General features: G+C 32.1%; 2 protein-coding genes across 2 annotated transcripts in view; both read left to right on the top strand.

Annotated features, from left to right (window-relative positions):
• Positions 1-9,960, top strand: part of LOC123529123 (uncharacterized) — a 44,738-nt gene extending 34,778 nt beyond the window's left edge. The window contains exon 8 of the mRNA XM_045309340.2: positions 9,822-9,960. Within this exon, the coding sequence (XP_045165275.2) occupies positions 9,822-9,826 (5 nt within the window). The 3' untranslated portion in view covers positions 9,827-9,960. The remainder of the gene's footprint in view (positions 1-9,821) is intronic.
• An 8,113-nt stretch (positions 9,961-18,073) lies between these two features.
• Positions 18,074-27,781, top strand: LOC123530440 (MAM and LDL-receptor class A domain-containing protein 2-like). Its single transcript, XM_053521488.1, has 9 exons — positions 18,074-18,308; positions 18,953-19,174; positions 19,592-19,730; positions 19,979-20,149; positions 21,558-21,742; positions 22,172-22,282; positions 25,085-25,208; positions 26,355-26,552; positions 27,487-27,781. Exons 1-9 carry the CDS (start codon positions 18,123-18,125, stop codon positions 27,732-27,734), a joined length of 1,584 nt encoding a protein of 527 aa, XP_053377463.1. The 5' UTR covers positions 18,074-18,122; the 3' UTR covers positions 27,735-27,781.
• Positions 27,782-27,787: the final 6 nt, after the last annotated feature.

Below are 27,787 nucleotides of genomic sequence, written 5' to 3'. Positions count from 1 at the left end.
TTAAATTAATTCTTAAATTAAAACTTAAATTAATTCTTAAATTAAAACTTAAATTATAGAACCATAAATTGTTAACTGAATATTCATAACGTTTAAAGAATTAATATAAATAACATCATTTATTTTAAATTCATTTGCATAATTAATAGAAATAGATTCATTTTTTCTATTATTTTTTGCATTGTAACTTTGAAGAATTACATTTTCTTTATTTTTTATTTGTAATTTAGCTTCTCCTTTATCTAATTTAATTGCATCAACAAGAATAATTAAAATGCAATTAAAATTAATTGTTACATTATTACCATTTTGAACTAAACCAGGACTAGCATTTACAGTTTTCCATTGAAATAATCCACCATCGGTATCTTGGGTATAACATGTTAAAAACAATGGAGGTTTTCTTATTAATTGTCTTTCTATTTTATTTACTTTTTCATTTATATTATTGAATATTCCCATTATATTAATTATTCCAGTTAAATAAAAACACAGTTTTAATAAGTTTAATTTACATGTCCTTATTGGTTAAAATAATTTATAATAGTTTGTTCATTTTGTTTTACATTATTAATTTTTAGTATTTTATACAATAAATCATACAATGGTACTTTGTCTTGTAACATTTTAATGAAAAATAAACAATAATATCCACAAAGTGTACTTTTTTTGTCTTGATATTGAACATTGTTGTATTTTACATTTGGTATATACTTAATTACTTCTTTCGGCGGAGGAAGTCCAAATGGATCGAAATACATATTATTTAAGTAACAAACCCAATGTGTTCCAGGACCAATAGAGTCGTCCAAATTTATAATTCCACACTCGTCCTTTACTTTTAATTTTAATAAATTATTTCTACTAAACACACCCCTAAAGTTTTTAATTTTTAATTGTTTTACCCATTGTTCAATTTCAAAGTTAGATATTGGTTTGTTTATAAATTTTATTTTTTTTTTACTATAGGAATTCGTCTGTAAGGTCTTCGTTGAGAATCAATCTGTAATCCTTTCCCACTTAACAAAGATGTAATCAAAGGTATTCCTAGACTAGCAGCCAACATACCTAAAAACCCACCGTCTTGTTTTTGTTTTTGTGTTAATCTAATCACTCCAGATCCTACTAATTGCTTTCTTTGATTAGGTGTAAGATATGGTGATATCATATTTCTCTTATCATTAGCTACTGAAATCATACCATTTCCAAGTATTTTACTAACACCAGTACTGGCCAGTCCAGAAAGGGCTCCAATGCCTAGAGGGGCTAATATTTTTGGAGCTATTTTTGCTGCCATTGGAAGAATTGTTTTTCCTAACAAACCAGCCAAAGCTCCTAAAAATCCACCATTTTGACCTTGACTGGACATTTGACTTTTTGAAATTGTAATTTCTAATCCCTTATTATTTGCAACAGCTTTTTTAATTTGATTAATTTGTGTTTTTGTTAAAAGTAAAGGGAAGTTTCCATGTAATTGTTCATGTTTTAATCTAAAAGTATGTGGAATTTTGTTGTTGTAGGCTTGGGCTAAATTTTTCTTTTGTCCATCTATAAGGTTAACTTTATATTCAATATAATTTGATGTCATTATATATAATTTATATTTATTTTATTTAAACAATAACAAGTTCATTTCCAATAGTATTTATTTCAACTGTTTCCTCATACAATACAATTGCGTAAACACGGACATGTGCTGCCGGCCGAACATTTAATTTAGCTGTTAATGTAATCTGCTTAGGATCATCTGTAGTTACTTCCTTTTTATATTCCAAGTTAAAATGAACAAATCCATACAAACTTTGAAAATTAAATCTATTTAGCAGACTTCCGGTAGTCTTATTATTTTGTTTATAATAATAATTAATTACATCATCATATATTCTTGATATACTTGTGTATTCTGTTTCTGGATAAAAAACACCATTACCAACTTCAAGACGACAATAACTCAAAGTACAATCATTATCTGCTGCATTAGCTTTAAATGTATCTAATAAATGTGGATTCTGTCTTTGTGCATTACTTTTATCAGGTCGTTGTAAATAAACAAATACATGTTGTGGTTTTGTTACACCAGCTGTTATTCTAAAAGTTATGTCCGTCTGTCGTGTATCAGTTGATTGTGTTATCATTTCCCTAAGGTATGACCATCTTGCTTTTTTAAATCTTTCAGTAGTAATTAGATCAAACCCAAATTCATTGAAAATCAAACGTGGAACCCACAAAATTAATTTAGTTACAATTACTCTACCAGCAGCAGCAGCATTAGCTCTAAAAATTAATTCATCATCATCTGTCAGCTGCAGTGTTATTTGAATTTGACTTGGAGGTAAAATATTAGTTTCTAAACCCTGAAAAAATGAATAATTATTTAATGGAATTTTAGCATTTACCTCTTTATCACCTTGGAGTAATTCTTTTCTAAATTTGAAACCTGAATTATCAGCAGTAGCAGCAGTATCAGTATTATCTAAATAGATAAATTCATTTGTTCCAGTTGATTTTGCATAATCCTCAGACAATTCAACTAAATTTTTTACATTTATTACTTTGTATAAATTATTACAATCATAAACAATTTTTCCATTTTGTTTAACCACTAACTGATCAATTAATGAAGCTGCATTATTAATTAGAGCAATTTGGTCATCAGCATACCCAGCACCATCAGCAAGCTTATTTACTTTAAAACTTACTTCAAAATAACCATTAAACCAATCAAAATATGAACTTCTATCATTAATTGTAAAGTGATATCCGTTTTTTTTGTTGCTTAACATTATTTCCCAAGTCAGATATTAAAGCTGTATCTAATTGAATAGGAGTTAATTCATATCTTTCACAATATTGTTTTGTTCTAAACATGTATATATTATATATTATTTTATTTTTTATTTTATTTTTTATTAAAGTTAAAACTTTAGTTTTTATAAATTAATCTGTTAATACGTTTTTGCCGAGCTGAAGTTCCAGATCCTGACAATAATCTATTTAATCTTATATTAATATCCTCCTCCTTATTATTTTTACTGTTATTCTTTTCTTGTAATTCCTTAGCAATTAAATTACCAACTGCCGGAGCAGGTTTCTTTTTAAATTTTTCAACAATTTTATCAGCAGCTAAATTTCCAACTTCTGTTCCGACCTTTTTTGTTCCACTTTCAAGTGCTGCTTTTCCTGCTGTTTCCAAAGCTTTTTTTCCAGCTGTGCTAATTGAAGATGCAACTCCGCTTGAAAACAGTTTCGTTAAAGTGTCAAAGATACCTGTTCCGTGTATGATTTCTTTTCCTGTGTGAGCATCAACATAAATAAATATTCCTTTATTTTTGTCATAAACTTTTTTGTACATTATATAAAACTAAAATTTATAATTTCATAATTAAAGTTTTAAAACTTTAGTTTTAATTAATTTCTTTTAAAATTAGTGTAAACTTGTTTCAACCTCATTAAAATTAATTATTCTACCAAATACATCTGTAATATATATTCTAATTGAATTTATAATATATTTATTAATTTCAGAATATCCAACTCTTTGTGGTTCTTTTGTAAATGGATAAGCTCTTGTTAAATCTGCAGTACTTAAAGCATAGATAATATCACTGAAATTACCATCAACAAGTGAATTATCAATAAGATCACAATGAATGTAAATTGTATCAAAAAGAGTTAGTTTATATTTGGTGTTGTAGTTCCCCATTCAGTATTTCTCAATTTTTTTTTCTCAAATCCAAGCAATGTATGAAAATTTTATATTTCCAAATCCAATCCAAAATTATCTGTAATTGAAATCAAAATCTTAAAACTACTTAAATCAAATTCCAAACTTATTGGAGCAATTTCTGATTTATTAAATTCAAAATCATCATTACTTATTAATGTTTCCCTAATATAATTATTAATATCTGTGTAACTGTAAGAACCATTTGTAAATATAATATCTTTCCAATCCTTACCATTATGATAACGAATTCTTTTATTGTCATATTCATCACTAATATTATGCCAAGAGTAGGTCATAGTGTTAATACTATCCAAACCAACAACATAAGTTTTATTTTTATCTAAAATTAAAGAACGACTAAATCTGATTGTAAAATCACTCGGTTTATTTTTATTATCTTTAACTGTTTCAGAACTTAATACTATTTTTTGTTCCATTTATATATTCAAGAAAAATAATTTTTATATAACATTTCATGTTGTTCTGGTAATAGTGAATTCATTTTTAATAGTTCGTCAATTATTCTAATACCTTCATTTTTTAGTTCTTCATTATTATTTCCAGCATCAATTGAACCACAAATTAACTCCAAGTCATTAACCAATTCTTTTGGATTACATGGACAAACGTCATAACCTTGTCCTCTAATTACTTTTTTAAATTTCATAGATCTTTTATTGATAGGTAATCCTGATTTTTCTGTTAATTCTTTAAATATTTTTCCTGAATTAATTGAATATTTTTTATTATTGTTATATCTTTTATTAATCAAATCAATTAAATCATCATCTACTTTAGTGTTAATAACTTCTTTTCCAGTTATTCTATCCTTAGCAATTAACTTATTTTGACCATAAAGTTTATTTAAGTTAATAATTAAATTACCATATTGTCCATTTGGTAAAACTTTATATGGGTTATGATGTTTTATTCCTTTTCCCGTATATCCGCCTGTTTCAAAAATATAATTGATCGTTTTTCTATATTTGTTATAATTTTCCGACTTAGCTTTAATTGCTTTCTGTTTCTTTAAATCAAGATCTGTGGGATTTTTCATTCTGGATATTGCACCAGATTCATTACCCAATTTTTTTATATCCTCTGATACATTTTCTATGATACCCTCTACTTCTTCTTTAGTCATTCTTTCATCAGGATTTTTAGATTTGCTGTGAAAAAAGTTAAACACTTCTTGTGGTGTGTTATATTTTTCTGTATCTAAAAGTTTTAAATCAATATCTTTATTAAAATTAACTATAAATTCTTTTGGTCTTGCTCCTGATTCTTCTTCTGATTCTTTAGTTGTATCATCAGTGTCTTCAAAAGGATCATCTCCATCATCCAAACCCATATGATCTTCCGGCGGTATTAATCGCATTGGTTCTTGGAATGGCTGTGGTAATGGTTGTAATGGTGGTTGTAGTCCCGGAGGTGATGATTCTTCCATTATCTCTGCCGATTTTTGTTCTTGCATTTTATCAACAAAACTTTTTGGAAGTAACGCTAATTGCTCCTTAATTCCAGGTAATGCTTTTAACTGACTTGATAATTGTTCTTTTTGACTTTCTATTTTTTCAGTAATTGGCTTATAAATTTCAGTGTACATATCCCGATTTGTAGCTTTTCTTATTTTTTCTCTCATTATTTCTTCTCTAAGATCTCTCATCTTTTGCCCGACTAATTTTTTTTTTATTCTTATTTCATTAAGTTTTGATTGCATTTATATAATAATGTAAGATAATGTAAGATATTGTAAAATAATGTAATATTATATAAATGGAAATTCCAAATTATGATACAAAAAGTGATAAATCCAATAACTTTAAACAATTTTATCCTTTTATGCCAGATTCATGTTTTAGAATGTTTAATATGTGGATCTTCTGGATCTGGAAAAAACAAATACATTAATGCATATACTTGAAAACCTCTTATATATTATGATAAATTATACTTGTATGCTAAAAACCTAGAACAATCTAAATATCAAGATTTAATTAACAACTTAAGCCAAATTGCAAAAAAAATTAAAGTAGATCCAAATGAAATACTTGAATGTTCTAATAATGAAATAATTGATGTTAATGATCTTGAATCAGAAAAACAAAAAGTAGTAATATTTGATGATTTTGTATGTGAAGATAAAAAAGTTCAAAATGAAATAACAAAATACTTTATTCAAGGACGTCACAAAAACTGTTGTGTTATTTATTTAAGTCAGTCTTACTATAAAACACCAAAAGATATTCGAATTAACTGTTCACATTATATTTTATTTGAAAGTCCAGGTAAACGAGAAAATGATATGATTTGTAATGAACAAAATATAGATCGTGATTCATTTGCTAATGCAACAAATCAAAAATATGATTTCTTATATATTGACAAACCAAGGAAGTTTTTAAGAAAAAACTTTACTGGTAATATATAGATGGGAGTTTTTAATGATACAAAACAAATAAGTGAAACTGAAAGTGTAAGTAAAGTTAAATTTGATATTGATTTAAGTGATTATGCTACTAAAAAACAATATAAAAAGCTTAGAAAGGACATGGAATTGTATCTTCATAAAAATAAGGAACTTGATAACACAATGAATAGAGCATTAGATATGGGAGGTAATGAAATAATCAACCTAGGAGATCCAGATAAACCCAACGATGCAGTTTCAAGACGATTTGTGTTTAAAAAAGTTCAAAGTGTAATAGATAACTATAAACTTGAAGATGTCAAAAGTATAAAACAGACATTAGAAGCAGAAGTAAAGAATATTGAAGAATTAACAAAAGATTTTAAAAAGAATTCATTATTAATAGTTGAATTACAAGGTAAAATTGAAGAAGAAATGAAAGCTATGACTGATTCTATTAAAGAACTTGAAGAGAAATCTGATTTGACAGATGACAATATAAAAAAGTATTTAGAACCAATTTTGAAAAGCTATACACTCAAGTTCAAGAATTAAAAGATAGTATGATTAAACACGAAGAACTAAAAGACAAGATTATTGAAGCTGAAAAAAAGTTACAAAATATGTATCAGTTAGAAATCAGAACAGAAATAAATAAACTAAATACTGAAACTGAAAAAAAGCATAAAGATTTATTAGAATTAATTTCAAATAAACTTGCAGAATATAAATCTGACTTGGAAAAGGCAGCTTCACAAAGAGGTGATGATCATGACACAGCATTAGAGGATTTTAAAGAAATTAATTCTAAAATAGATGACTTTAAAAAACAAATTCGAAATTGGATTAGTATTGTTGACAACCGTCATAATTTAAAGTATGCAGACTTAAGTAATATTACAAAAAAATTACAAGAAGATATGACGCAGCTTAATGCTAAAGTTGAAGAACATAAAAATGAACTGGACTTTGTAGTTGAAAAATCAGTTAAACAAGGAGAGTTAATTACTGCTAATACTGAAGCAATTATTGCTAATACTAAAGCAATTAACACAGTTAATAATCAGATAGAAAATTTGAAGAAACAACTTGTAGACCTGATTAATAATGTTGATGCAAGTCACAATATAAAGTACGAAGAGTTAAGTAAACTTAAAGGTTTATTACAAAAAGATATTAATGAATTTAATAATCAAATTAATGATAAAATTAAAAAAATAATAAATGATTTGGACTCTGTAGTTGAAATATCAGCTAAACAAGGAGAATCAATTACTGCTAATACCCAAGTAATTACTGCTAATACTAAAGCAATAACCGCTAATGTCGAAGAAATTGCTACTAATGATGAAAAAATTTCAAATAATTGGGAAAAAATTATAGAAGTAAAAAATGCTTTCTTAAAACAAGAAACACAATTAGCTAAAACAAAGAATACTGTTGACAATCTATCTGCTTCTGAAGTTGCTACAACAAAACGAATTGATGATTTAGCTAACATAATTATTAAACTTAAAAAGAAAGACAGGAAAATAGAAAAAAGGGTAGAGGAAGTGAGACATGAAGTGTTTCTCTTTGAATACTATTATAGTCATACTTTTGATTACATACAAATGAAAAAGTATTTTGACCGTCGTGGTGCCTGGATACATTCAACATATAAAAATATGGCCGATCTGAACTATTTAAATATATTTGAAATAAGACCTGGAATTTTCGTAGATTATAAAGATTTTATAAACACAAACCAAGAATATAAAATAGATGTACTAGATATGCTTTTGAGTGGTGTGTTTATAGTCGGAAAAACCGGAACTTATATAATAGATATTAAGATTTTATTAAAGGGTGCGAGCTCCCCGGGTGAACCGTATAAACCGACTAAAAGCCCAATATCACATTTTATATTTAGGTGGCGGAATCCAAGGCCCCAGGATGATGTTTTATTTTTTGATATATTTGATAATGTAAATATAACAGCTGAGGCAGCTGAGGACTTTGACACTGATAAGTTAATATCTATGTATAAGAAAAAAATTAAAATTTATCTAAAACAAGGAACAATGTTTGATATTCACCCTTATGACGATTCGGAATCTACAGAATTAACATTTATGCTTTTGATGGGTAGTCACATCAGATTCTACATATCGGATGAACCTGTATCCCATGGTATAAACAGACTTTTGGATTAAAGGTTTAATTAAAAGCTTAATTAAAAGCTTAATTAAAAGTTTAATTACTATGTGTACCCTAATAATGTACTTACTAATTGAAGATAAGATCAAAGACCAGAGGCTTTGCCTCCGGGGGTTGTAGACCCACCTTTACATTTTATTAATAAATATAATATAATATAATCTGCCAAAGTTTTGCCAAAGTTCTGCCAAGTGGCAGGAATGTGGCAGTGTCTGCCAAGTTGGCAGAAAAATGGCAGGCTTTTGATTGGTTGAATTTGTGGTTTCCCGCATAATCATTTTTAAAAAATGCACTTGATTTACCTTTGACACAACAGGTACATAAAGGACAAGTATGTGTCTTACAAGTAGGACAAGCTCTCAATACACAATAGAATTGTATTTACTATAGCGTAGTATTTGTTCTCCAGTTAAACTGAAACCTGATCTTTATCTTGATATGCACTGTCAATCAGGAAGTAAATACCTTACGGTGTACTGTATTGATATTTAAGTCAATTTTATTTTAGCTTGTATCTTTGATAAAGCCTGTGGGTTTTTAATTGTCCGGCATTGGATTTTTTAGAATATGGACAAGGGGTCAGTCCGAATCAAAGACTAAATCTTTTTTTGGTTAAACCAAAGGTTTTCATTCGGTTTAACTAAAGATTTAAAAGATTTTCAGGGTATCAAGGGTACTAAGTTAGTATTTTAAGTTTAGGGCAAGGTTAAAGTCCACTTATAGAATAGGGACAAGGGGTCAGGGGGGTCAGATTGAGTTCGCTTCGGTAATTATAATACTACTTTCTATCTGCATTTTATTTAACAAAATTATATCTTCCTTAGTGTTTAAGCACTGTTCTAGAGTGCCTGCAATTGCCAACACTAAATGCAAGAAAGGCAACATTTCAACAATAATTCTATGAAATGGATAAAGTGAGCTATTTGTCTATGGATTTTCAAACAAATATAGTCAATAATAAGAGAGAACCATAAGTTTGAAATAGAAAGTCTTCTTATGTCTAACGCAAGTTTGATAGAAGTCTATTTCGGGGTGGTGTTAATACACGGCAAATAACGCACAAAAAGCTACCACCACTGCAATGTTATTTCATACTTTCTGACCTTTCCAAAAATAGCATTGAGCTTTATTCACCTCGGATGGTACCGATAGCCAAAATTACCTGGTCTTGCTCATCGACTATATATATATATATATATACATGTACATATCTATCATTATTTAAAAACCTTAAAATATTTTAGCAGACTCGGTTGAGTATTTTGCGTTGAATCGGATATAATTTAGTACCTACAAGGCGTTTCATTGAAAAGTTGTGTTGTTATTTTTTGTTACTACTGATTCTTAGATGATTATTTTGATTATGAAACGGTAGCCAATACTTACGAAAAAATAAATGCCTTAAAACCGATTTAGTCCCATAATACGAGTAAAGTGAAAACCAAGTCATGTAATTTGAAATCTTATCATTATTGTTTTGTTAAGAATGACCCATGGATGATGCAGGCTCAAAATGGATATGAAGGTATTTTAGTAGAATTACTTCATGAGGTAGCAAAGCTAGCCAATTTCACCTACGTCATCAAAACACCACCAAACAAAGCGTACGGACGGACAAAGTACATGGATGGAGAGATACAAGTCAATGGTATAATTGGCGAAATCATCTCTGGAGTAAGTGTAAATTTGCCAACAATTGATATTGTAAAGCTTTAACTATTCATTTTTGAACACATTTTTACCATTTACTGCTTGAGTAACTAAATTGAAAGAACTAGAAGAATTCTATTACAGATTTAAGAAAAAAATGTCAGTTTATCTTTCTTGGCTAACTCAAGTTATTTCAAAGGTTATCAATAGTTTTAGTCTCATTTAAAGGCACTGTTAAAATGGAAACAAGAAACCCATGTGAATATGGGAACTTAAAATAGTTTTGTCTAGATTAGCAGAACAGTTATAAGAAAACTATAGACTTCAATCTGGACCAATCTAACTGAAGTACACGATCTTACTAAACGTTAGATCTGTTGGCCACCCAGTCATATTTTTCTGTATAATCGGATTTCCAATATTGCTATTTGATTTCTATCAATCTATATATTTGAACCAATCAGACGACTTGTTTAATAAGCGTTTGGCTTGACAATTTTTGACTAATATCATCTTTAGAATTGAAGTTTCGTCATATTCTTGACCAAAACGCCATATAAGAATACGTACTTACCGATGGTAAAATATGAAGCTTTAAAATTATGGCAGTTTACTTCTGGTACCCCGTTGCAAATGCTTTTCAAATTTGAATGGAAAAGAAGAACAACAACGAATTCACATAATAAAAAAAAATATTATATGTTTCCATAAGCTTTATTATTTTCTTTCTTTGCAAAGAAAAAACACAGCGCAGCTATAAGAATTATAAACCCGTGATAAAACTGTAAATCCCGGCCAGGTTAAATATAGATTTTTTTTTACTTCTACTTTCACTTTCAAAATGTTGAAAGCAAATCTCTGCTATGGAGGGTTACGTTCAGACGACCTTTCCAATAGCCAATTCTGTCTTCAGATCCAATGAGTAGTGTTAACTAGAGATGATTTTAATCAGATTGCAATGTGAACATAAGGAAAATAACTCCAATATATATTTTCAGGAGGCAGATCTAGGAGTCGCTGACCTACTTATATCTGACGTGAGGTCAAAAGTTGTTTCGTTCTCAAGACCATTTGCTACAACTGGTGCACAGATATTGATTCGAAAACCAGATAATAACCCACGATGTCTTGGCACGATTCTTTTTCCATTCTCTCCAACATTATGGATATGCATTGGTGTTGCATTTCTCATAACTACTGCTGTCATTTACGTTATGGAAAGATTTTTTCATATTGCACAACATGAAAATAGAGTCACAATTCGCAATAGGCTAAACATTCTTGAAAGTTTTCAGTTAACCTTTTCTGCGTGCCTGCTCAGAGGTTAGTAATTTTCAGGGACGAGTTCCTTCTCTTTCCTAAAACTACAAAGTTTATTTTTGTTTTATCTTTATTCAGCATTTAATTTTCCATTCTTGCCTGCAATTCTAAAGAAATTTTAAAATTTCCACTGTATTTACTGGTTACTGACAGCTTAAGAAATAGGAAGATGATAAAAAAACAGTAAAGGAGAATAATTATTTCTTACTTCTTGACTCAAAACAAAACCAGACCTTCCATGTTACTTACATCGTTGTATCAGTTCGGAAATCATCCAAGATTAGTTTCAGACTGTGTACAACAATGCAAAAATACTTTTCAGGTCGTCAAGATTTACAGACATCAGTTCCAAGTCGTATAATATCACTGTGTTGGTGTGCATTTTCCTTTATAATACTAATCGCATATGCCGCTTCCTTATCTGTATATCTTCTGTCTACATCGGCTTCAAAACCTCACATTCCGTTCAAAACGTTTGAAGAGATGGCGGGACAATCAGATGTACAATATGGCGGCTGGTTCGAAATGGCTCTGAATCTAAACGATAATATTCAAAGATCAATGAACAGACACATCAGCTCTAAATACACGTATTATTCAAATATGGATGAAGCTGTTAGACGAGTGTTGAACACAGACAAGTCGTTTGCTGCAATTGTTGATGGTTATAATGGCCAAAAGGCAATAAATCAACACTGTGAGCTGATGTTACTCCAGGAACAGTTGTTTGAAATTGATTACGGGATAGCATGTTCACGGGATCATGTAGGAGAGGCACTTTGTTCTGAGATTTCTATGGCAATCAGGACATTGAGGATAGATGGTACATTATATACAATTATGAATAAATGGTGGGGATCATCAGGAACATGCGAAAAGGTGTCAGAAAATGACTTCATTACTTCAACTCGGATTGGAACTTCCAGTATAAATTTCAAGGCGCTTGATATCTCTGATGTGTTTGTTGCTCTCGCACTGCTCCTGATGGGTATCCTTCTGAGCGTTGTAACTGCATTTATTGGTAGAAAATATGGACGAAAGAAACCAATCCATAGGGTAATTGGTTTACTTTTTATCTTCACGTAAACCGTACACTGTAAACATAATCTATAAGAAGATTCTTTCAAAGTAGAGAACTATATTAAGTAGAACATTTGCAACCCCAGTTTTGCATTTTTATGAAAGATATTTTATGTAGAGCCTTTCTCTAGATACACAGTAAGACATCACTGCATTTGTACATAACGTGATCTGCACGATATTCTTAGACTTTGCCCAAATAATGGTTCGGGTGCTGAAGTTAAATAAAACTAACATTTTTAGCGCGGTCATAATCGGATCTCTGTCGTGCGTAGATATTGGATTCCGGTAATCTTAAAGGACATTTATTCTCCGAATAACTACCGAACCTTTAATTCATCATTTACCGCCGGAAACTTCAACTATTCAAGAATTGCAGCATGTCAAGATTAATACATCAAAACATGTTGAACTTATACTGTATCGATTTGTAAGCCACACAAATATGTTAGAATATCATAATGCTGCTTCAAAAGCATGATTAAACAGTTGGGATGACCTGAACCAAAATGCAACATAGAAGGGTCTGTTACGAAACTTATGGGGTTATTTGAAATAATTATATTGTCATTAAATGATCTAGGCGTGTTTTATTTAAATTATTGCTCATTTTCCGGAGAAAAGGCAATTCTTCTTTTTCACTAATGTCTGGTCAGCACTATAATTTCTGTATAAGATAGCTGAACTGCGTCCCAACAATATACAAAAATTGACCAAAGATTCATCAGGTGTCACACAATTGCTTCACGTGATTAGATGTAACTTGCATTTTTTTCACACTGTTAAATGTTCAGTATTTTACTATATCTGGCTGCAGGAGTGTTTTAATGGATCTTTGATTTTACCACTGTTAAATTTATTAATATCATCATAATATGAGTCAACTATTTAGCTCTTCCGAAATCTGTGTGTTATAAGATGTAAACGGTTTGATTTGCGATCTTTTTCCAATCTTTAACCTTATTCTTGTTCTTATATTCCAGTGTAGCGACGATGAATTAGAGGCAAACGTCAATCATAAAGAAGGATCTGTCAACTCGGTACCAGCACCTATGCTAGTAGATGAATATACCAGAACAGGCAATGATGATAACCCCGATATTGATACCTAGTGATGTACACAATAAAATAACACTTTCATATTTAGCACAAGGTGGATTTTTAAAATTTAAAAGTTTTATAGGTATATTGCAAATTAGATGGTCTTCTTCGGCTAAAAGTCCGTCCATTACCTGGTTGTACGCACATATAAAATATCAAATGATTTACAAAGGTCGATATCCGAAGTGATAGGCATAAATAGGCCTACCAATGAGACAATGTCACTGAAGCGACCGCATATATGTTTTGATGGGTACCAAATTTTCTAAAATTGTACAAAAATTAAGTATGTTGTTCTGCTTTTTGTACGTCTGCTTTCTATTTAGTTAGTAGTGCTTTTCAAAGTTGTTTTTCTACTTATTTTACATAATTTACTGACTGCACAAGCATGAATTACAACTAACTCACTATATCGCTTCCATAATGGTCAAAAAGAGAAAATATAGAAGCTTGTCTCTTTGCAAACTTATGTTATTTGTTTTTCAAGTAACATAATTTTGTTAACTATTATATATTCATAGAAAATATGACACATTATTGCCCTTCAAAGAAAAACATAATGTCTGTAAATGCATTACATTATCTGAACTTAAATTGGCAAATAAAATAATAGCATTTTGTTGCAATTTTCATTTGATCTTTTTCAGCCTGAGATACATGATATTATATGGAAGTAGATATTTACCATGCATATATATAAACACAATTTATTATTAACGTACGAATTTTCTGTCAGAAATACATTATGTTATCTACTTACGAATACAAAACCCTGTATTCATCTCCCATCGACTACGGAAAGTATTCAACGGTTAGTTTACTTGCGATAGTTATGACTTCAAGTATGACGTCAGCATTGACGTAAAATGGCGTCTCGACGTTCCGTGCGTGAAAAAGTTCACCATTACAAACAAGTCTTCTGTTTTGTTTGCCTATAACCACACAAGCGCCTCCTGGGATCAAGGTCAGGCAAAATCCACTCGAACCGAAAATAGCATTTCAAGAAGATCAAGCTACTGAAATAATAAGTCAGTTGTATTAGTTTTAGATCATCATACTTATTTAAAGTCATTTATATTTCAAGAACATAACGGAAAATGTGTATTGTGAATGTTAACAAACACGAGTCCAATAAGTCTAACAATTTAGCTCAGGTAAGGTAAAAACGTAATCATTGTGTCAATAAATAATAATTTATGACACAAATTAACAAAGAAGGAACTTGAAACGGACCATAGGCAAATATAAATATCGTAGTAAAATATATTCACCAAGTGCTAGGCATTAACTTGTTAGACTCCATGACACACTTATTTTCTTGAAATAATACAAAAGAAACCGAAGATGCACGATTAGATTTGCCATTATGACTGAGAAACCCATAAAGTAAAGTAAAATTAGTTAACAAAATGTTTCAAAAATAAACTGACGACAAACACTTATCATATAATTCCGGATATTTCGTAGCCGACTGTTTACTCGACTTAGTACACAAGAAAATTCAGGTTTTCGCCAAAATTGGTTTTTGATTGGATTAGGGTTGTTGTTATCCACAAATATGCTAGATCTACATGATTTTTCACGGTGCAGAAATCCCGACGGGGCCGAAAATGTTTCTTCGTAATTTTGAATGGTGGACCGTGAAATTATGGTTTGTATACATTTTTACACCATAACATGGCAGGTATATAGCATATGCATAGCAAGACACTTCATCAGTTAGTCTAATCAGTTCATATGTAATATTCTCGCCTTATAAACAGTTCATGTGTACTGGTTAAGACTTAGCTTTACATTTTTAGAAAAAAGAATAACACCAAATCATGGAAAGAAAAGGTTGTTTCACATGAAAATTAAACAGCATATAAAACATGTATATTACTCTACGCAACAACTGTCGGTTTACTGATACATACATTGAATTCTGAAAAGGGCTTGCATAAACGGGCCACACTTTCGGACAGTTCAGCGCCTTTAAAAACTCACCATTTTCAAAGAACTGTTACATATCTTTGTATCGACGCATTTGCAATAATGTCCCAATGCTGAAATTTCACATAACTAGGTTGAACGTAGTTTTCAGCAATTGTTGTTTTTTTTGAATTTCTTTACAAATGGTATTCATTTTTAAAGGGGGACAACTTTCTGAGAATATTTTAAGTACCCAACATACGGACAGTACGGCAGAACATGCAATGGTCAGGTAGATTGTTGGTAAAACTGTTGTTCGTTTATGAAATATATATGTGTTTCGAAGATATACTCATAAAGCTTAAACACACCCGATCTCACCTGATAGAGTTCATATGTACTAGTTAAATACGACAAGTCTAACCTTTAAAGACGCGACACAAAATAACTGTATTCTTTTGTATTTCCATGATGGTAACAATACATGGTTTGCTTGAAAAAAAAAGTGAAATAACAAGTATCTGTTACAAATTGACAGTGACATATATAAGGTCAAGACAACGTGTTTAAACGTCTAAACATATTATTTAATTAATGTAGTAGTATGAACATTTCTTGAAAGATTCTTAGTGTAAGGTAGTTATTATTCTATGTTTTTAAAGTTTTACTGAAAAGAAAGACTGAATAAGTTTGCAGATGAAGTTGTGAAAACACATTTATCCAGTGAGGGCCTTAATAGACCAGTTTCACATTCGGCGATTTTAGCATTATCGGGATTTCTCGCCAAATCCCGAATTTTCAAAACGAGGCGCAGACCGCCGGATCAGAACTAAGTGAAAATGATAATGAAGCGGTAGATTCTGCTTGACAATATAATTTACCATTCCTACAGAAGTCATTGTTCCCGAGTTCAGAAAAGACATTCTAGATTTATGTAAATTTTTATTGGGTTACAAAGTTGGTAGATCTAAATTACATAAGTGCGACACAGTGCTCTGACATTCAAATAACTGCTATTTTTCAAAATTGGTAGTTGATATTGATAACTTTATTCTCAATCTTCTTTAGATTAATTTAAATAAAATAAGATTTTACCAGGAAAAGAAACAATATATCTAACGCTAAAATGTAGTAGATACTTTGTACAGCGCTTTCTTTATTTAGTTATGCTCTCTTTCATTTATTCTGTCAAATTTCACAATAAATTACTATTGTTTTAGTTATTCCCAGTTTTTGGAACCAGGTTTCGAGCTTTTAATTTTGACTCGGTGATTGAAATCTGAATTAAAAGTAAAATCAAGTTGAAATATCACTTTTCAATGAATACAGAGACATTGGAATTATAACCAGCATTTAGTAGTTCTTCAGCCGGCATGCCTATTTTATTCAGCAAGGAAGAACTATTACATTGGGTTTATTCTCAACTGATCACCTCACGTCAACTGACGCAACTATTTATATTTTTATAAATTTGCAAATAAAATAGTGTTGCGCCTTGCGGGTTAGTCTACGTTTTGATTAATTCTCTGTCTCAGTCATGCGAAAATGTAAAAGAAAAAAATTATTTCGCATAGTTGCAAAATATTCTAGGTTGTTGACTAGTTATCTGACTATCATCTTGTATTATAGCAGTATTATCAGAATGATTTGCACGAAGTTCATGTGGGAGGAAAAAGTAGGTCACTGGGTTGTGGTAGTCTTGTTAGACGAGCCACAAAATAACTGTATTCTTTTGTATTCCATGATGGTAATTACGCATGCTTTGCATGAAGAAAATGAAAAATAACAAGTATCTAGGATGACTGAATAAGTTTGCAGATAAGTTGTGAAAACACATTAATTCAGGGATGGCCTAAATTGTCCACCTGTCATCTTGTAGAATAACTGTATAATACCAGTATCATCAGAATGATTTGCACGAAGTTCATGTGGGAGGAAAAGGTAGGTCACTAGGTCACTAGGTCGTGGTGGGTCTTTAAGCAAATGACCATGTTATTTTACTGAGCTGTAAGAGAAAACAGGAAGGGTTCGTCCCATTCACTGAAAGACTACCAATGACCATGTTTAGGGTTGTGCTGTTGAATGAATTGAGATTAAGGTATGACATTCGGTGAAATTTTTCCCTTACATAAATGTGTTTTGTAGATAATGGCATTTTTCATTAAATTTATTGGGGTAGGCCACTTCCATACAGTACATATATGTTGCAATATATTAGGAAGTTATTTTGTTTTATATTATAGTAGTTGAATTTGTATTGTACAAATAATAATTCAGATCTGACATAAAAGGTTTGTGTTAGAATCAATGAAAGAAGAAACGCTTATTTATTCTCAAAAGTTGAAAATTTCCGAACTTAGTGCATAGAACAAAATGTTTTCTCTCCAATAGGAAAATCTGAAATTAGCAGCATTTTGTCAATATATCAGCATTTGATGTGACGGAAAACTGGAGCTTATACACGCTGTTGTCTCAGTCCTGTGTTTGAACATCTCATTCGTTACAAAAAACCTCGTTTACGGGATATATCCGCGATATCCATCGATTGACATGTTAGTTTGGATGCTCTTATGATGTGATATCTATCATAGAGATAAGAGTATGTTTAGATAATGTCCTGAATTTTAGAGTGAAAAGTTCCTTATCAGTGAGAATCGTTGACCTGTTCCAAATAGTGTACGCTTGTTTTTGATAGTGCATTTGTTTTTGAGCGTTTGTTGAAATATGTTAGGCGTGTTTCTCTTGTTACTGTGCCTGTGCCGATTGTCCGTGCAGACATTTGACCCTGGTTGTAGTTTTTCTAACGGTCAATGTATATATAACGTAAAACTTGGCCACGAGAGTCAATGTGATGCTGCGGGTAAACGTGCTACTTCGGATGGTTCAAGTACATCATCACCTGGATTCCAGGTAAATTTTTCGAATATAGAATGTTCTCCTTGTAAACCAATGTCTTAGTATGTTGTTGCTGTTGACCTCACGTGCATTATACTTCAATTCTGTGTCGTTTATAAAAAGTTACACTACAGGAGAACTGGTCACTAAAACTTTCACAATAGAGTGATCTAGACTAGACATGTTTAGATCACAGCAAAAACTGTAATATCAGTCTTATTTCAAATGTATCGGTGATATACGAAACTTCACAGACGCAAAGTATATAAAACATATTTGTTTAGTCAATGTATGTTTGTAAATTTATGATAATGTTGTGTTGAATGAAGCTGATCAGCAATAAGTTTTCAGTAATAACGTTATGTTTTTTATTATTTAAAGATATTCAGTGTACAGCAGAGGGATTGAAAATGAATAAAAAGGCGTGCTAGCCTAACTCACTCCCTATTTGTATTATCGTTTGTTGGTTTCTAATGTATACCATACGTTATACGTATTTATGTACCAAATTTCTATTTTCGATAAAAGATGAAACATTCCAAACTCACGGCTATGCAAAAACGTGCCTTTACAATTTCTATGAAATTTATGGTAAGGTTGGTGATTATAAATTATCTCCATTTATAAATGTACCCTTTTTCTCTTCTTTTCAAATGTAGGCTTGTTCATGTAAAGATGTTGAGAGCTTGAATTCCAACATGCAGTCACTCTGGTCGACCATGAATACACTTCAGCAAAACTTTAACTCTCTGGCTGGTCAGTTGAACGTTACACAACAGAAACTTGGTATGAAGGAATCTGAAGTAGCAGCGCTGCTTGCAGATAACCACAATATCAGTGCTCAACTTGCTAACCATCAATTATTGATGAATAAAAGTCAGGTATTGGTATTGTTAAACTAGCCTTATTATTCTTATTTAGTAACTTTATTCAACACATTGTCAGTTATACAATTGATCCTGCTAGAGTACTTATCTCTTTAAAGAGAACACAAACCTTACTGATTTATGTACATTGTTCTGTGATAAATCCAAATCAGAATAGCTGCTATTATCTATTTTTATTGAATTTTGGATTTTTCTCAGCAAGGGGTACATAAATCAGAAAGTTTCTACTGTAAGTAAAATTTCAATTCTTCATGTATGAAATGCTATTAAATCGTTATATTCTGCATCAAGGCATTGCCATTTTTGTTTAATGTGGATTCTAAATATTTATCGATTTTACGTCAGATGGTTACTTGCGTCGAAACACATATTAATGTATTCCGTCCTGATTATTTGTGTTCGTTCACGCAGGTTGAACTGGCCAATACCGTGGCATCTTTGAATAAAGAACTTGAACGTGTCAGGAAAGAGCTGAGGAACACAAATGACCAACTAACTACATGCAAAATTTCATTGAACGGAGTAGACGGACAAAAATCCACTTCTCCGGGTAAAATACATACAAGTACTAGTAACCTATTTCCAGTTTTATTTTTAAAAACGCAAACGAAAATTTTGTCAAATGTAAACAAATACAGTATGCACCATTGTTTTAACGATATGATTCCAATATTCTCTAGATACCATCTATGTTTTCGTCACTATTCTATGATTTGTGTAGCGAAGAATTTGACTCTGCAACTTAATTTTCCAGTTCATCTTCAATACGTTTTTAAATATAACTATAATTTACGTTAGTTTTATACGGTAATTTCGTGACCCACTACTGCGGGTTTGAGGATGGCCATTACTGCAACTATACTTTGGCCACATGTAAACAATCGGACCAAGAGTGCTGGCAGATTGGTACTGGCAGACAAGACGTGTACTCGGGACCAAAAGAAGATCACACGTTCGGGGCGCCAAACGGTAATATTGTCCTTAAACAATTGCGTGAAATAAAAAAGCGGCCAATGCAATATTAAGATATTATGCTTTTAGGTGCTATGTAATAATTTATGAAAATTTTATCCACTAAAATTTTCAGCGATGACTACAAAAAGTAGGCCATTAATTGAAATAAAATGTCTTACCTATTATATCTGTTATTTGCTAAAGACTCTCACATCAAATGTGACTCTTTGTGCCAAAAAGGTTTTACTGCATTGTATACAAGTGTTTTGCTTGAGGGAACCGCGCAACTTAATTCATTCATTTTATGTCCTCATATGTGCAATGACTGATGGTAATACCCAGTTGCCCTTACAAAAAAGATCATACTTCTTTTTTTAAAAAACCTGTGAGATAGTCCCCCCAAGCAGTAAACTGATGTTGAGGGTTACCATCTGGCTGTATAAGTAAAGGCTGAACATTGTTAAAAATGATGGGGATGAAAATTTTGTTTAGAAATGTAGAAGACCGTTATAATATTGATTTCTAAATACAAATCTAAATAAAAGTCTAACAACGTTGCACGATACATTAAACAGATTTTATTTTTAATACACTGCCGTCTAACCTCGGAATATGGTGTGTGTTAAGCTTGAGGTTTGACTTCCCAGATACTTTTTTAAGACGGTTGTCCACTGTCTTCGTTTATTTGTTTGTTTTGTTGTCGAAGATAGTGTACATTGTCCATGTATTTTTATATATACATGTGTATATAAATCGTGTATACATACATACGTACTTTTCTTATGCCCCATTTAACCTTGCTATCAGAACTATTATATCTGATTATGTGATTTAAGCACTGTTGTTACGTGGTAAAGATTACTCTACCAGTTTTGAAACCTTAAAGGCTGACTTCCTTCTGCGAGACTGTTTGAGAGTCTGCCTTTTCAAGTTCGCCTATTCGTCGTTCCCTGTTTAACCCACTCTGGCGGTGTTTTTTTTTGTATTTTTGTTATTTTTAACCCACTGTTATTCCTAATGATTTGCATGAAATGCCTACGCTTGTCAAATCCATTCACTAGACTTTCAAAGATGTCGTTATTTTGAATAATTTTGGGAAATAATAACACTCATTTTGATCTATGTAAATAAAAGCTTACTTATCGCGCCCTTGACAGATGTTTTATTATCATTTATTCAGTATCATTTTTGCATTATTTTTTCAGTCATTTCCTTCAATCAATCTTATCATTCGTTCCTTTGTGCGGCTTGTATTCAGCACGTAGTGCGGCCATGACAAATCATGTGTATTCCTCGGCTGAGTGTCCATATTATTTTTATTCTCAGAAATTAATCAGCAAGTTTATTTAATCATTAAAATGCAGTTACATTCCTTGTTTATTGTGTAAGCATATAATGACCCCATCATTTTTATTATTCGTAGGGCATTATATGTTTATTGATCCAAGTCAAAAGCCTGCTTATTCCTCGTCCTCGTCCTCGTCGTCACATCCTTACCGCTATGCACGAATAATCTCGCCAACACTCCCATCAGCACACCAGTACTGCGTACGGTTTTGGTACACAATGTTTGGTACTGACATAGGAAGGCTCCGTGTGTATGCACAGGTATATATTCCGCCTCAATTTCTTTATGAAATTGTTCATCTTTAACTTTCCGTCAAGGTTGTTTTAATAATATTCATTAGCGTTTGATATGAATTGAATACAGTACCTGAGAGACAGCAAAATGTTTGAAGCCGGTATAAGTATTAAAACCCACACAGAATTTTGTTTTTATTTTAGCTTTTCAAAACATTGTTCGGATACTTCGCATAAAAACTTTACATATTTATAGATTTAACCAATATGCATGTCAAGGCCGTCCATTACATGCATTTTCAATTTTAAATAACATTCTGTTACAAAACACAGCTTGCTTAATGGCGTGCCATACAGGTATGCAAAAGTTTCCGCAGTGAATATATGGTCTAGAAATACTTTGTTTGCTTCGTTGACCTTGTTCTACGATAATCAAAACTGCATAATGGCATCCAGGTTGGTGGAGGCGATGGGTACCCTGTGTATGAAAAGACGGGTGCAGAGGACCAGTACTGGCACATGGCTCAGATTTCACTTGACTCAGAATATACCGCTCAGCCTTTTAAGGTAAGGCAAATAAGATATCGATTGACCTTTCATGGCGAAGCAAATACGATTTCACTCGACTCAATATGCGTGTCGACCTTTCAAAGTAAAGCAAGTAAGATTTCACTTGACTCTAAATATATCGTTCAACCTACAAAGTGAAAGCAAATAAGAGCACCTGACTGAATACACCACTCAACATTTTAATGTATATGCATGGTATGCGGTTTGAGTTTAGTCAGGTCAGATATCCTTGGATGTAGGGTATAACGTGTCAAGTGTATAGCACCCATTAATGAGACTGTAATTCAAGAGTTAATACTTTTTAATAGTAGGAGCTGATTTACGATCTTTCGTTTCTCTGAAATATTCGTTGTATGCACATAATTATTTTAATGAACCAAACATTGTAGGATGCTAAATGTATTACTTGGCATTTACTGGCAATGTAAAATATGACGGCTGAACAGCTGTCCCGTGAAATGTATATTCACAATTTGTTTATGTATGTACAGTTTTAGCGTCTTTTCAACAATTTGTCAGTCATATTAACTACGGTTTCTACTTGTAACAATGAGCGCAATGCTCAGTCTTATAGTGTTGTCTCACCGGAATATCACGCCATAGACATGTGACATATAAACCACCTAGTCACATTATACTGACACCTGGCTGACGAGTCCTGGTACTATCCTTTTAATGTAAGGTGCCAAGTAGTACCATTTTTAATCAGTTTTTTCAAAGTTGAAAAACTTGTTATAAGATTGACGATGTCGTAAGGCGGATGGATGGATGGATGGTCAGGGTATCCCTTCTTCCGTAACCTTAGTTTGGAATTGAAATGAAACTTGCCCTATAGGTAGCTTGTGTTGAGACCAAGGTTGAGACTGAATTTGAGGTAAGTGGAATCAAGGTCAAAGTCACTAACTAAAATAGAGAAAAAACGGCTTCCGCTCAAAAACTTAAGTTTTGAAAGATGGATTGAAATTAAACTTGGCATATAAATAGCTTGTAGGGAAACCAAGGCTAGGATTGCATATGAGGTCAGTGTGGTCGGATTCAAGGTCAGTATAACTGATTTAATGTGCATATCGCGGCGCTGTGGTCTAGAGCATTCGGCCAGGGCTATCTTTTGTGTTGTGGAACGGATGGGTAGCTGTTGAAATCCCACCGAGTGCCTTACTTTTTGTGATAAAAGTCATTTTAATGCCATTGTGTCAAGGTCAATGTCACAGTTACTGAAAATAGCTCTTTTTCTCACTTTGATCATCAAGAAGGTAGTTTCCGGTTTGTAATTTTCTTATGGATTTACTTAATGTTACCAAACTTGGTGTACAGCAAGCTTATCTAAAGAGTTATCTTTGGATGATATTTAGGGTCACTGTAACTAAAAATAGAAAAAATGGCTCCCACGCAATATCGTTATTTTTAGTACACCTATTATCGGCAAATTTTGTGTGTAGATAGCTTTTATCAAACACAAAGGTTTTGGGTCCCTCGTGTCAGGGTAAGGTCAGTGTAACTACAATAGAAAAATAGTTTCCGCTCAATAACTTTAGTTATGAATGCAATAACTTAATTGATCTGCAGGGTTTGAAAGTTCCTCTGTGACTCAGTGGTCAAGAGCGTTGGATTAAAAAAAATCTTTTATGCTGTGGAAAAGATGGAACGGTTCAAATTCCAGTCACGACCTAACTTTCTGTAATAAAAAGGTCATTTTACTAGTCTCAAGGTCAAAGTCACAGATACTAAAAAAGATTTTTTCACTGTTATCATCAAATAGATGGTTTCCAGTAGATAACTTTAATTAGGGTTGACTTATTGCCACAAAACGTGATGCACAGCATTTAAAGAACTGGCTTTTGATTGTACTTTGGGGTTATATTTCTAAAAATAGAAAATTGGTTAATGTTCAATATTTTTAGGTTAGGTACACCTAATGTCAACTTTGTGTTTAAGTAGTTTTTATCAAATACAGAGGTTGGGAATTTATTTGGAGGTCACTCGGGTCAAGTAACTGTTATTAACAATATCAGAAAATTGTTTCTGCTGAATAACTTGATTAATCTGCATAGTTTGAAAGTTCCACTGTAGTGCAGTAAGCTAAAGCGTTGGTCTAGTGTACCTTTTATAATGTGGAATGAACAGGCCCCAGTTCAAACCATGGTCTAGGTCTTACTCTTCAATAGGTTCAAGGTCAAACTAATGACGTAAGTCAGGAATAATATATGGCACTGACTCATCTACTTCTAAATGGCATGACTGGAGGCAGTCAAATATGTATTCTAGCACATGATCTTTTTTAAACAGAACCTGGGGCCTGATGAAAAGTTTGAAAACCTGGTTTTCGTTGAGTCTCTACGTTTCTTGTTCACGTGTCTAATTTGACCCAGCTACTAAGCTACCGAGGCGTATGTTGTTTGATACCTCAACATATTTCATATTTATAGGTTATTAGCTTTGTATCGGGAAATATGCACGAGTTCTTCAGCGGAAATATTGCGCGACTTTAGGAGCGCAATATTCTTCCGCTGAAGAACGAGTGCAACTTTCCCGATGCAAAGATAATAACCTTTTTATTACATACGCATCTACACGTATAAATATTATGTAAATATCATAAATATGTTCAATAGCCTGAATAGGATTTACAATACTGAACTAAATAGAGAAAATAGTGCAACAACACACACTGAATTACGTCACGCACCCGATATGAAATTCAGGCGTCAGTGTATGGAAAAATATTGACGTTTCCGGTTCCAGTGTAACTTAACGGGTAATAGAAACGAGTATGTAATAATCGTATTATATTTGTTTCAGATTGTAATAGAAGGGAACACAAACTCGTATTATTCGTACTCGTACAACTCCCACCACAACAATCATTTCATGCAAGGTTACACTGCATTTGATGACGTCTATATTTACAACACGTCATGTTCAGGTAATGTAAAGTTTACCGACCTAAATCCTGCCGTTTTTCAGCTAATTGCCTGATTTTGTTCTGTATTATTTTTATTATGAAATGAAAAACTCTCGCTGTTATCCTAGGATTTAAGAAGTGTTTTAAAAGCGGTGCTTCTGTTTCTACTAGCGTCATGAAAAAACATGATAAAATATCGGGTATTGTAAGTAACACCCGCGGAGTTACAGTTCTGCTAGCATGTCACTGGTTTCGAGTGATTTTTATTATACAAAAGGTTATTCCTGAAAAGTTGTCGGTATTAACTGACAAGGTTTACTGTTGATAAATAAAATTTACTAAATTATCAATAAAACATCTGAGTAAATAAGTATTCTAGGTATGTTTCAGTTCAAACAGACAATGAGTGGTTAATAATATCATCATCAACAGACTAAATAGCACTTAAGTCTACACATTGAGTCATTCTTATGAAAAGGATTTGATTACCAGTAACTTCACTCATATAATCGCAAAGATGATAATCAAAATAAACTATTCAACAAATATAGGGTTCCTAAATTACATATACTAACTAATAACGCACGTTTAACGCACGGTTGATAGCTTATTCAAATTCTTGCACTTCTACAAATATATTATAACTGTTATCCTAATGTCTACCTGCTTTTTAAGCCCGATTATACGAAAGGTCTGCCAAACATTTTTTTCGGTTTTTAAAATATTTCATGAGTCATTTGTTAAGAATAGGTACGTAGGTCATTGGTTGCTGCATGCCAGGACCACGTTTACATTACTTTTACCATCTTTCGACTTCTGGCAAGACATTCTGTCTTCTGTAAAGACAATGAATGCGTGCGCATATGTTCGTTTTCTGTACCTAAACTTTAGTCTAACGTTGAGCTGAAGAGTGAGGATCAAGTTACACAATAAGTAAGTTTTAATGCCATTAAATGTTCAAAAGCAATGTCTGTTATTGTGTTAGTTTATTTGTTTGTGTTGTTTTCGAAGTGTGTATGTTTTACATTTTTATCTATTTCATGTGAATATATCATGTACATTTCTACAAATAACTGCTTAAGGATTACGTATTCTTGGAGCTGCGTTCTTAAAACATATTTTTTATTCGATACTTCTCGTTGTTTTACATGCCTTTCTATTTTATAGACGTACCAAACTGTCCTGCTGGCTCCCGAAAAACGACAATAGACAATGTTACCTCCTGCTACACGTTTCATGTGACACCAAGAACATGGTCTGAGGCAGTGAAGATATGCAAAGCTGAGGCACCGAACGCTCATTTAGTGAGTGTAAACTCCCAAAAGGAACAAAACTTCCTCTTGGACACTATACAAAGTGACTCAGGTAAAATACGGTATAAAGTAAAGCTGATAGAAATCGGCCAAAAGCTTTGTTTTGCAATGTTACGAATTATTGCTGAAAGTGCAATTATCATATGAATTAAATACGACCAATGAAACAGTTGTGCTATGCTAATAGTGCAGTAGGTGACCAAGGTTAATATAATATCTGGTAATATGACTATATAATTGAAACACACAAAAGTATATAAATTCAATAAAGGAAGTAAAGTTATATAATAGTCGAATATATTCCTACATGTAGCTGTAGTTAAAATACATGCCCATGAGGTAAGCTCATTAGAGCTACCTTTCCAAAGTCATCCTTGATTTAAAAAAAGATAAAAGGTAAGGTTATATTTCCCGAAGCACAGAGCACTCCAAACACAGCCATAGAGCCATGCATAGCAAAGTAGGTCCACAACAAAAAGAAGCTGTAACGAAAAAAATATTATAGACGGGTTGCATAAAAAATCCAACAACAGAAAGTATTTAGTATACATACCTGCGTGTATTATTTGCGAACATAGTTCGGCTATTGTTTTGCAATCTTTACAAAAGACGTGAAAATTTTGATTAAAGTACTATTTTTATGGATTGCCATAACATATTGAGGTGTCGAGTAAAATAAGGCGCCAATTGCTAAATCAAAAATGCGCTATCAAACAAAGCCTTGTCGCGCAAGTGCTTTCTTATGACAACAAACAGCAGCGGACTCTGTAGCTGGGTTTTAACTTTTTTGTAGTAAAATTGACAGTAGTGGATTATATGCGACCTATGAAAATACTCAAACATGAATATAAATATTTTCGTTATATGTAGAGATTTGCGTCTTTGTAAAACATTTTCTTGTGATAACCCCAGAACATGTTAAAATTTTCTTCTTCCAAACGATGTTTGTTCGTGCTGAAATTCAATATGAAATCGGTATATTACAGTTTACACGTCAATGGGAACTTCCGGTTGGTATACGAGCGGTACGGATGAGAGGGATGAAGGCAAGTTCGTCTGGACTGACACGGGCTACCCGTATCCAGTAAACTACACAAACTGGCATATCGGGCAGCCAAACAACGTCGGGAACGTCCAGAATTGTCTTCTGCTGCAATACAGTGACGTCAAGTACGAGTGGGGTGACGTCAACTGCCAGGATAAACACCCGTTCATATGTGAAATGCATGTTTAAAGACATTTTGAGTAATACAGAAATATAACAGTACATTTGTACATCAATTTATC

The sequence above is a fragment of the Mercenaria mercenaria genome, chromosome 13 (genome assembly GCF_021730395.1).
Source record: "Mercenaria mercenaria strain notata chromosome 13, MADL_Memer_1, whole genome shotgun sequence".
Lineage (NCBI taxonomy): Eukaryota > Metazoa > Mollusca > Bivalvia > Venerida > Veneridae > Mercenaria > Mercenaria mercenaria.
This window is presented reverse-complemented; position numbering and strand designations above follow the sequence as displayed.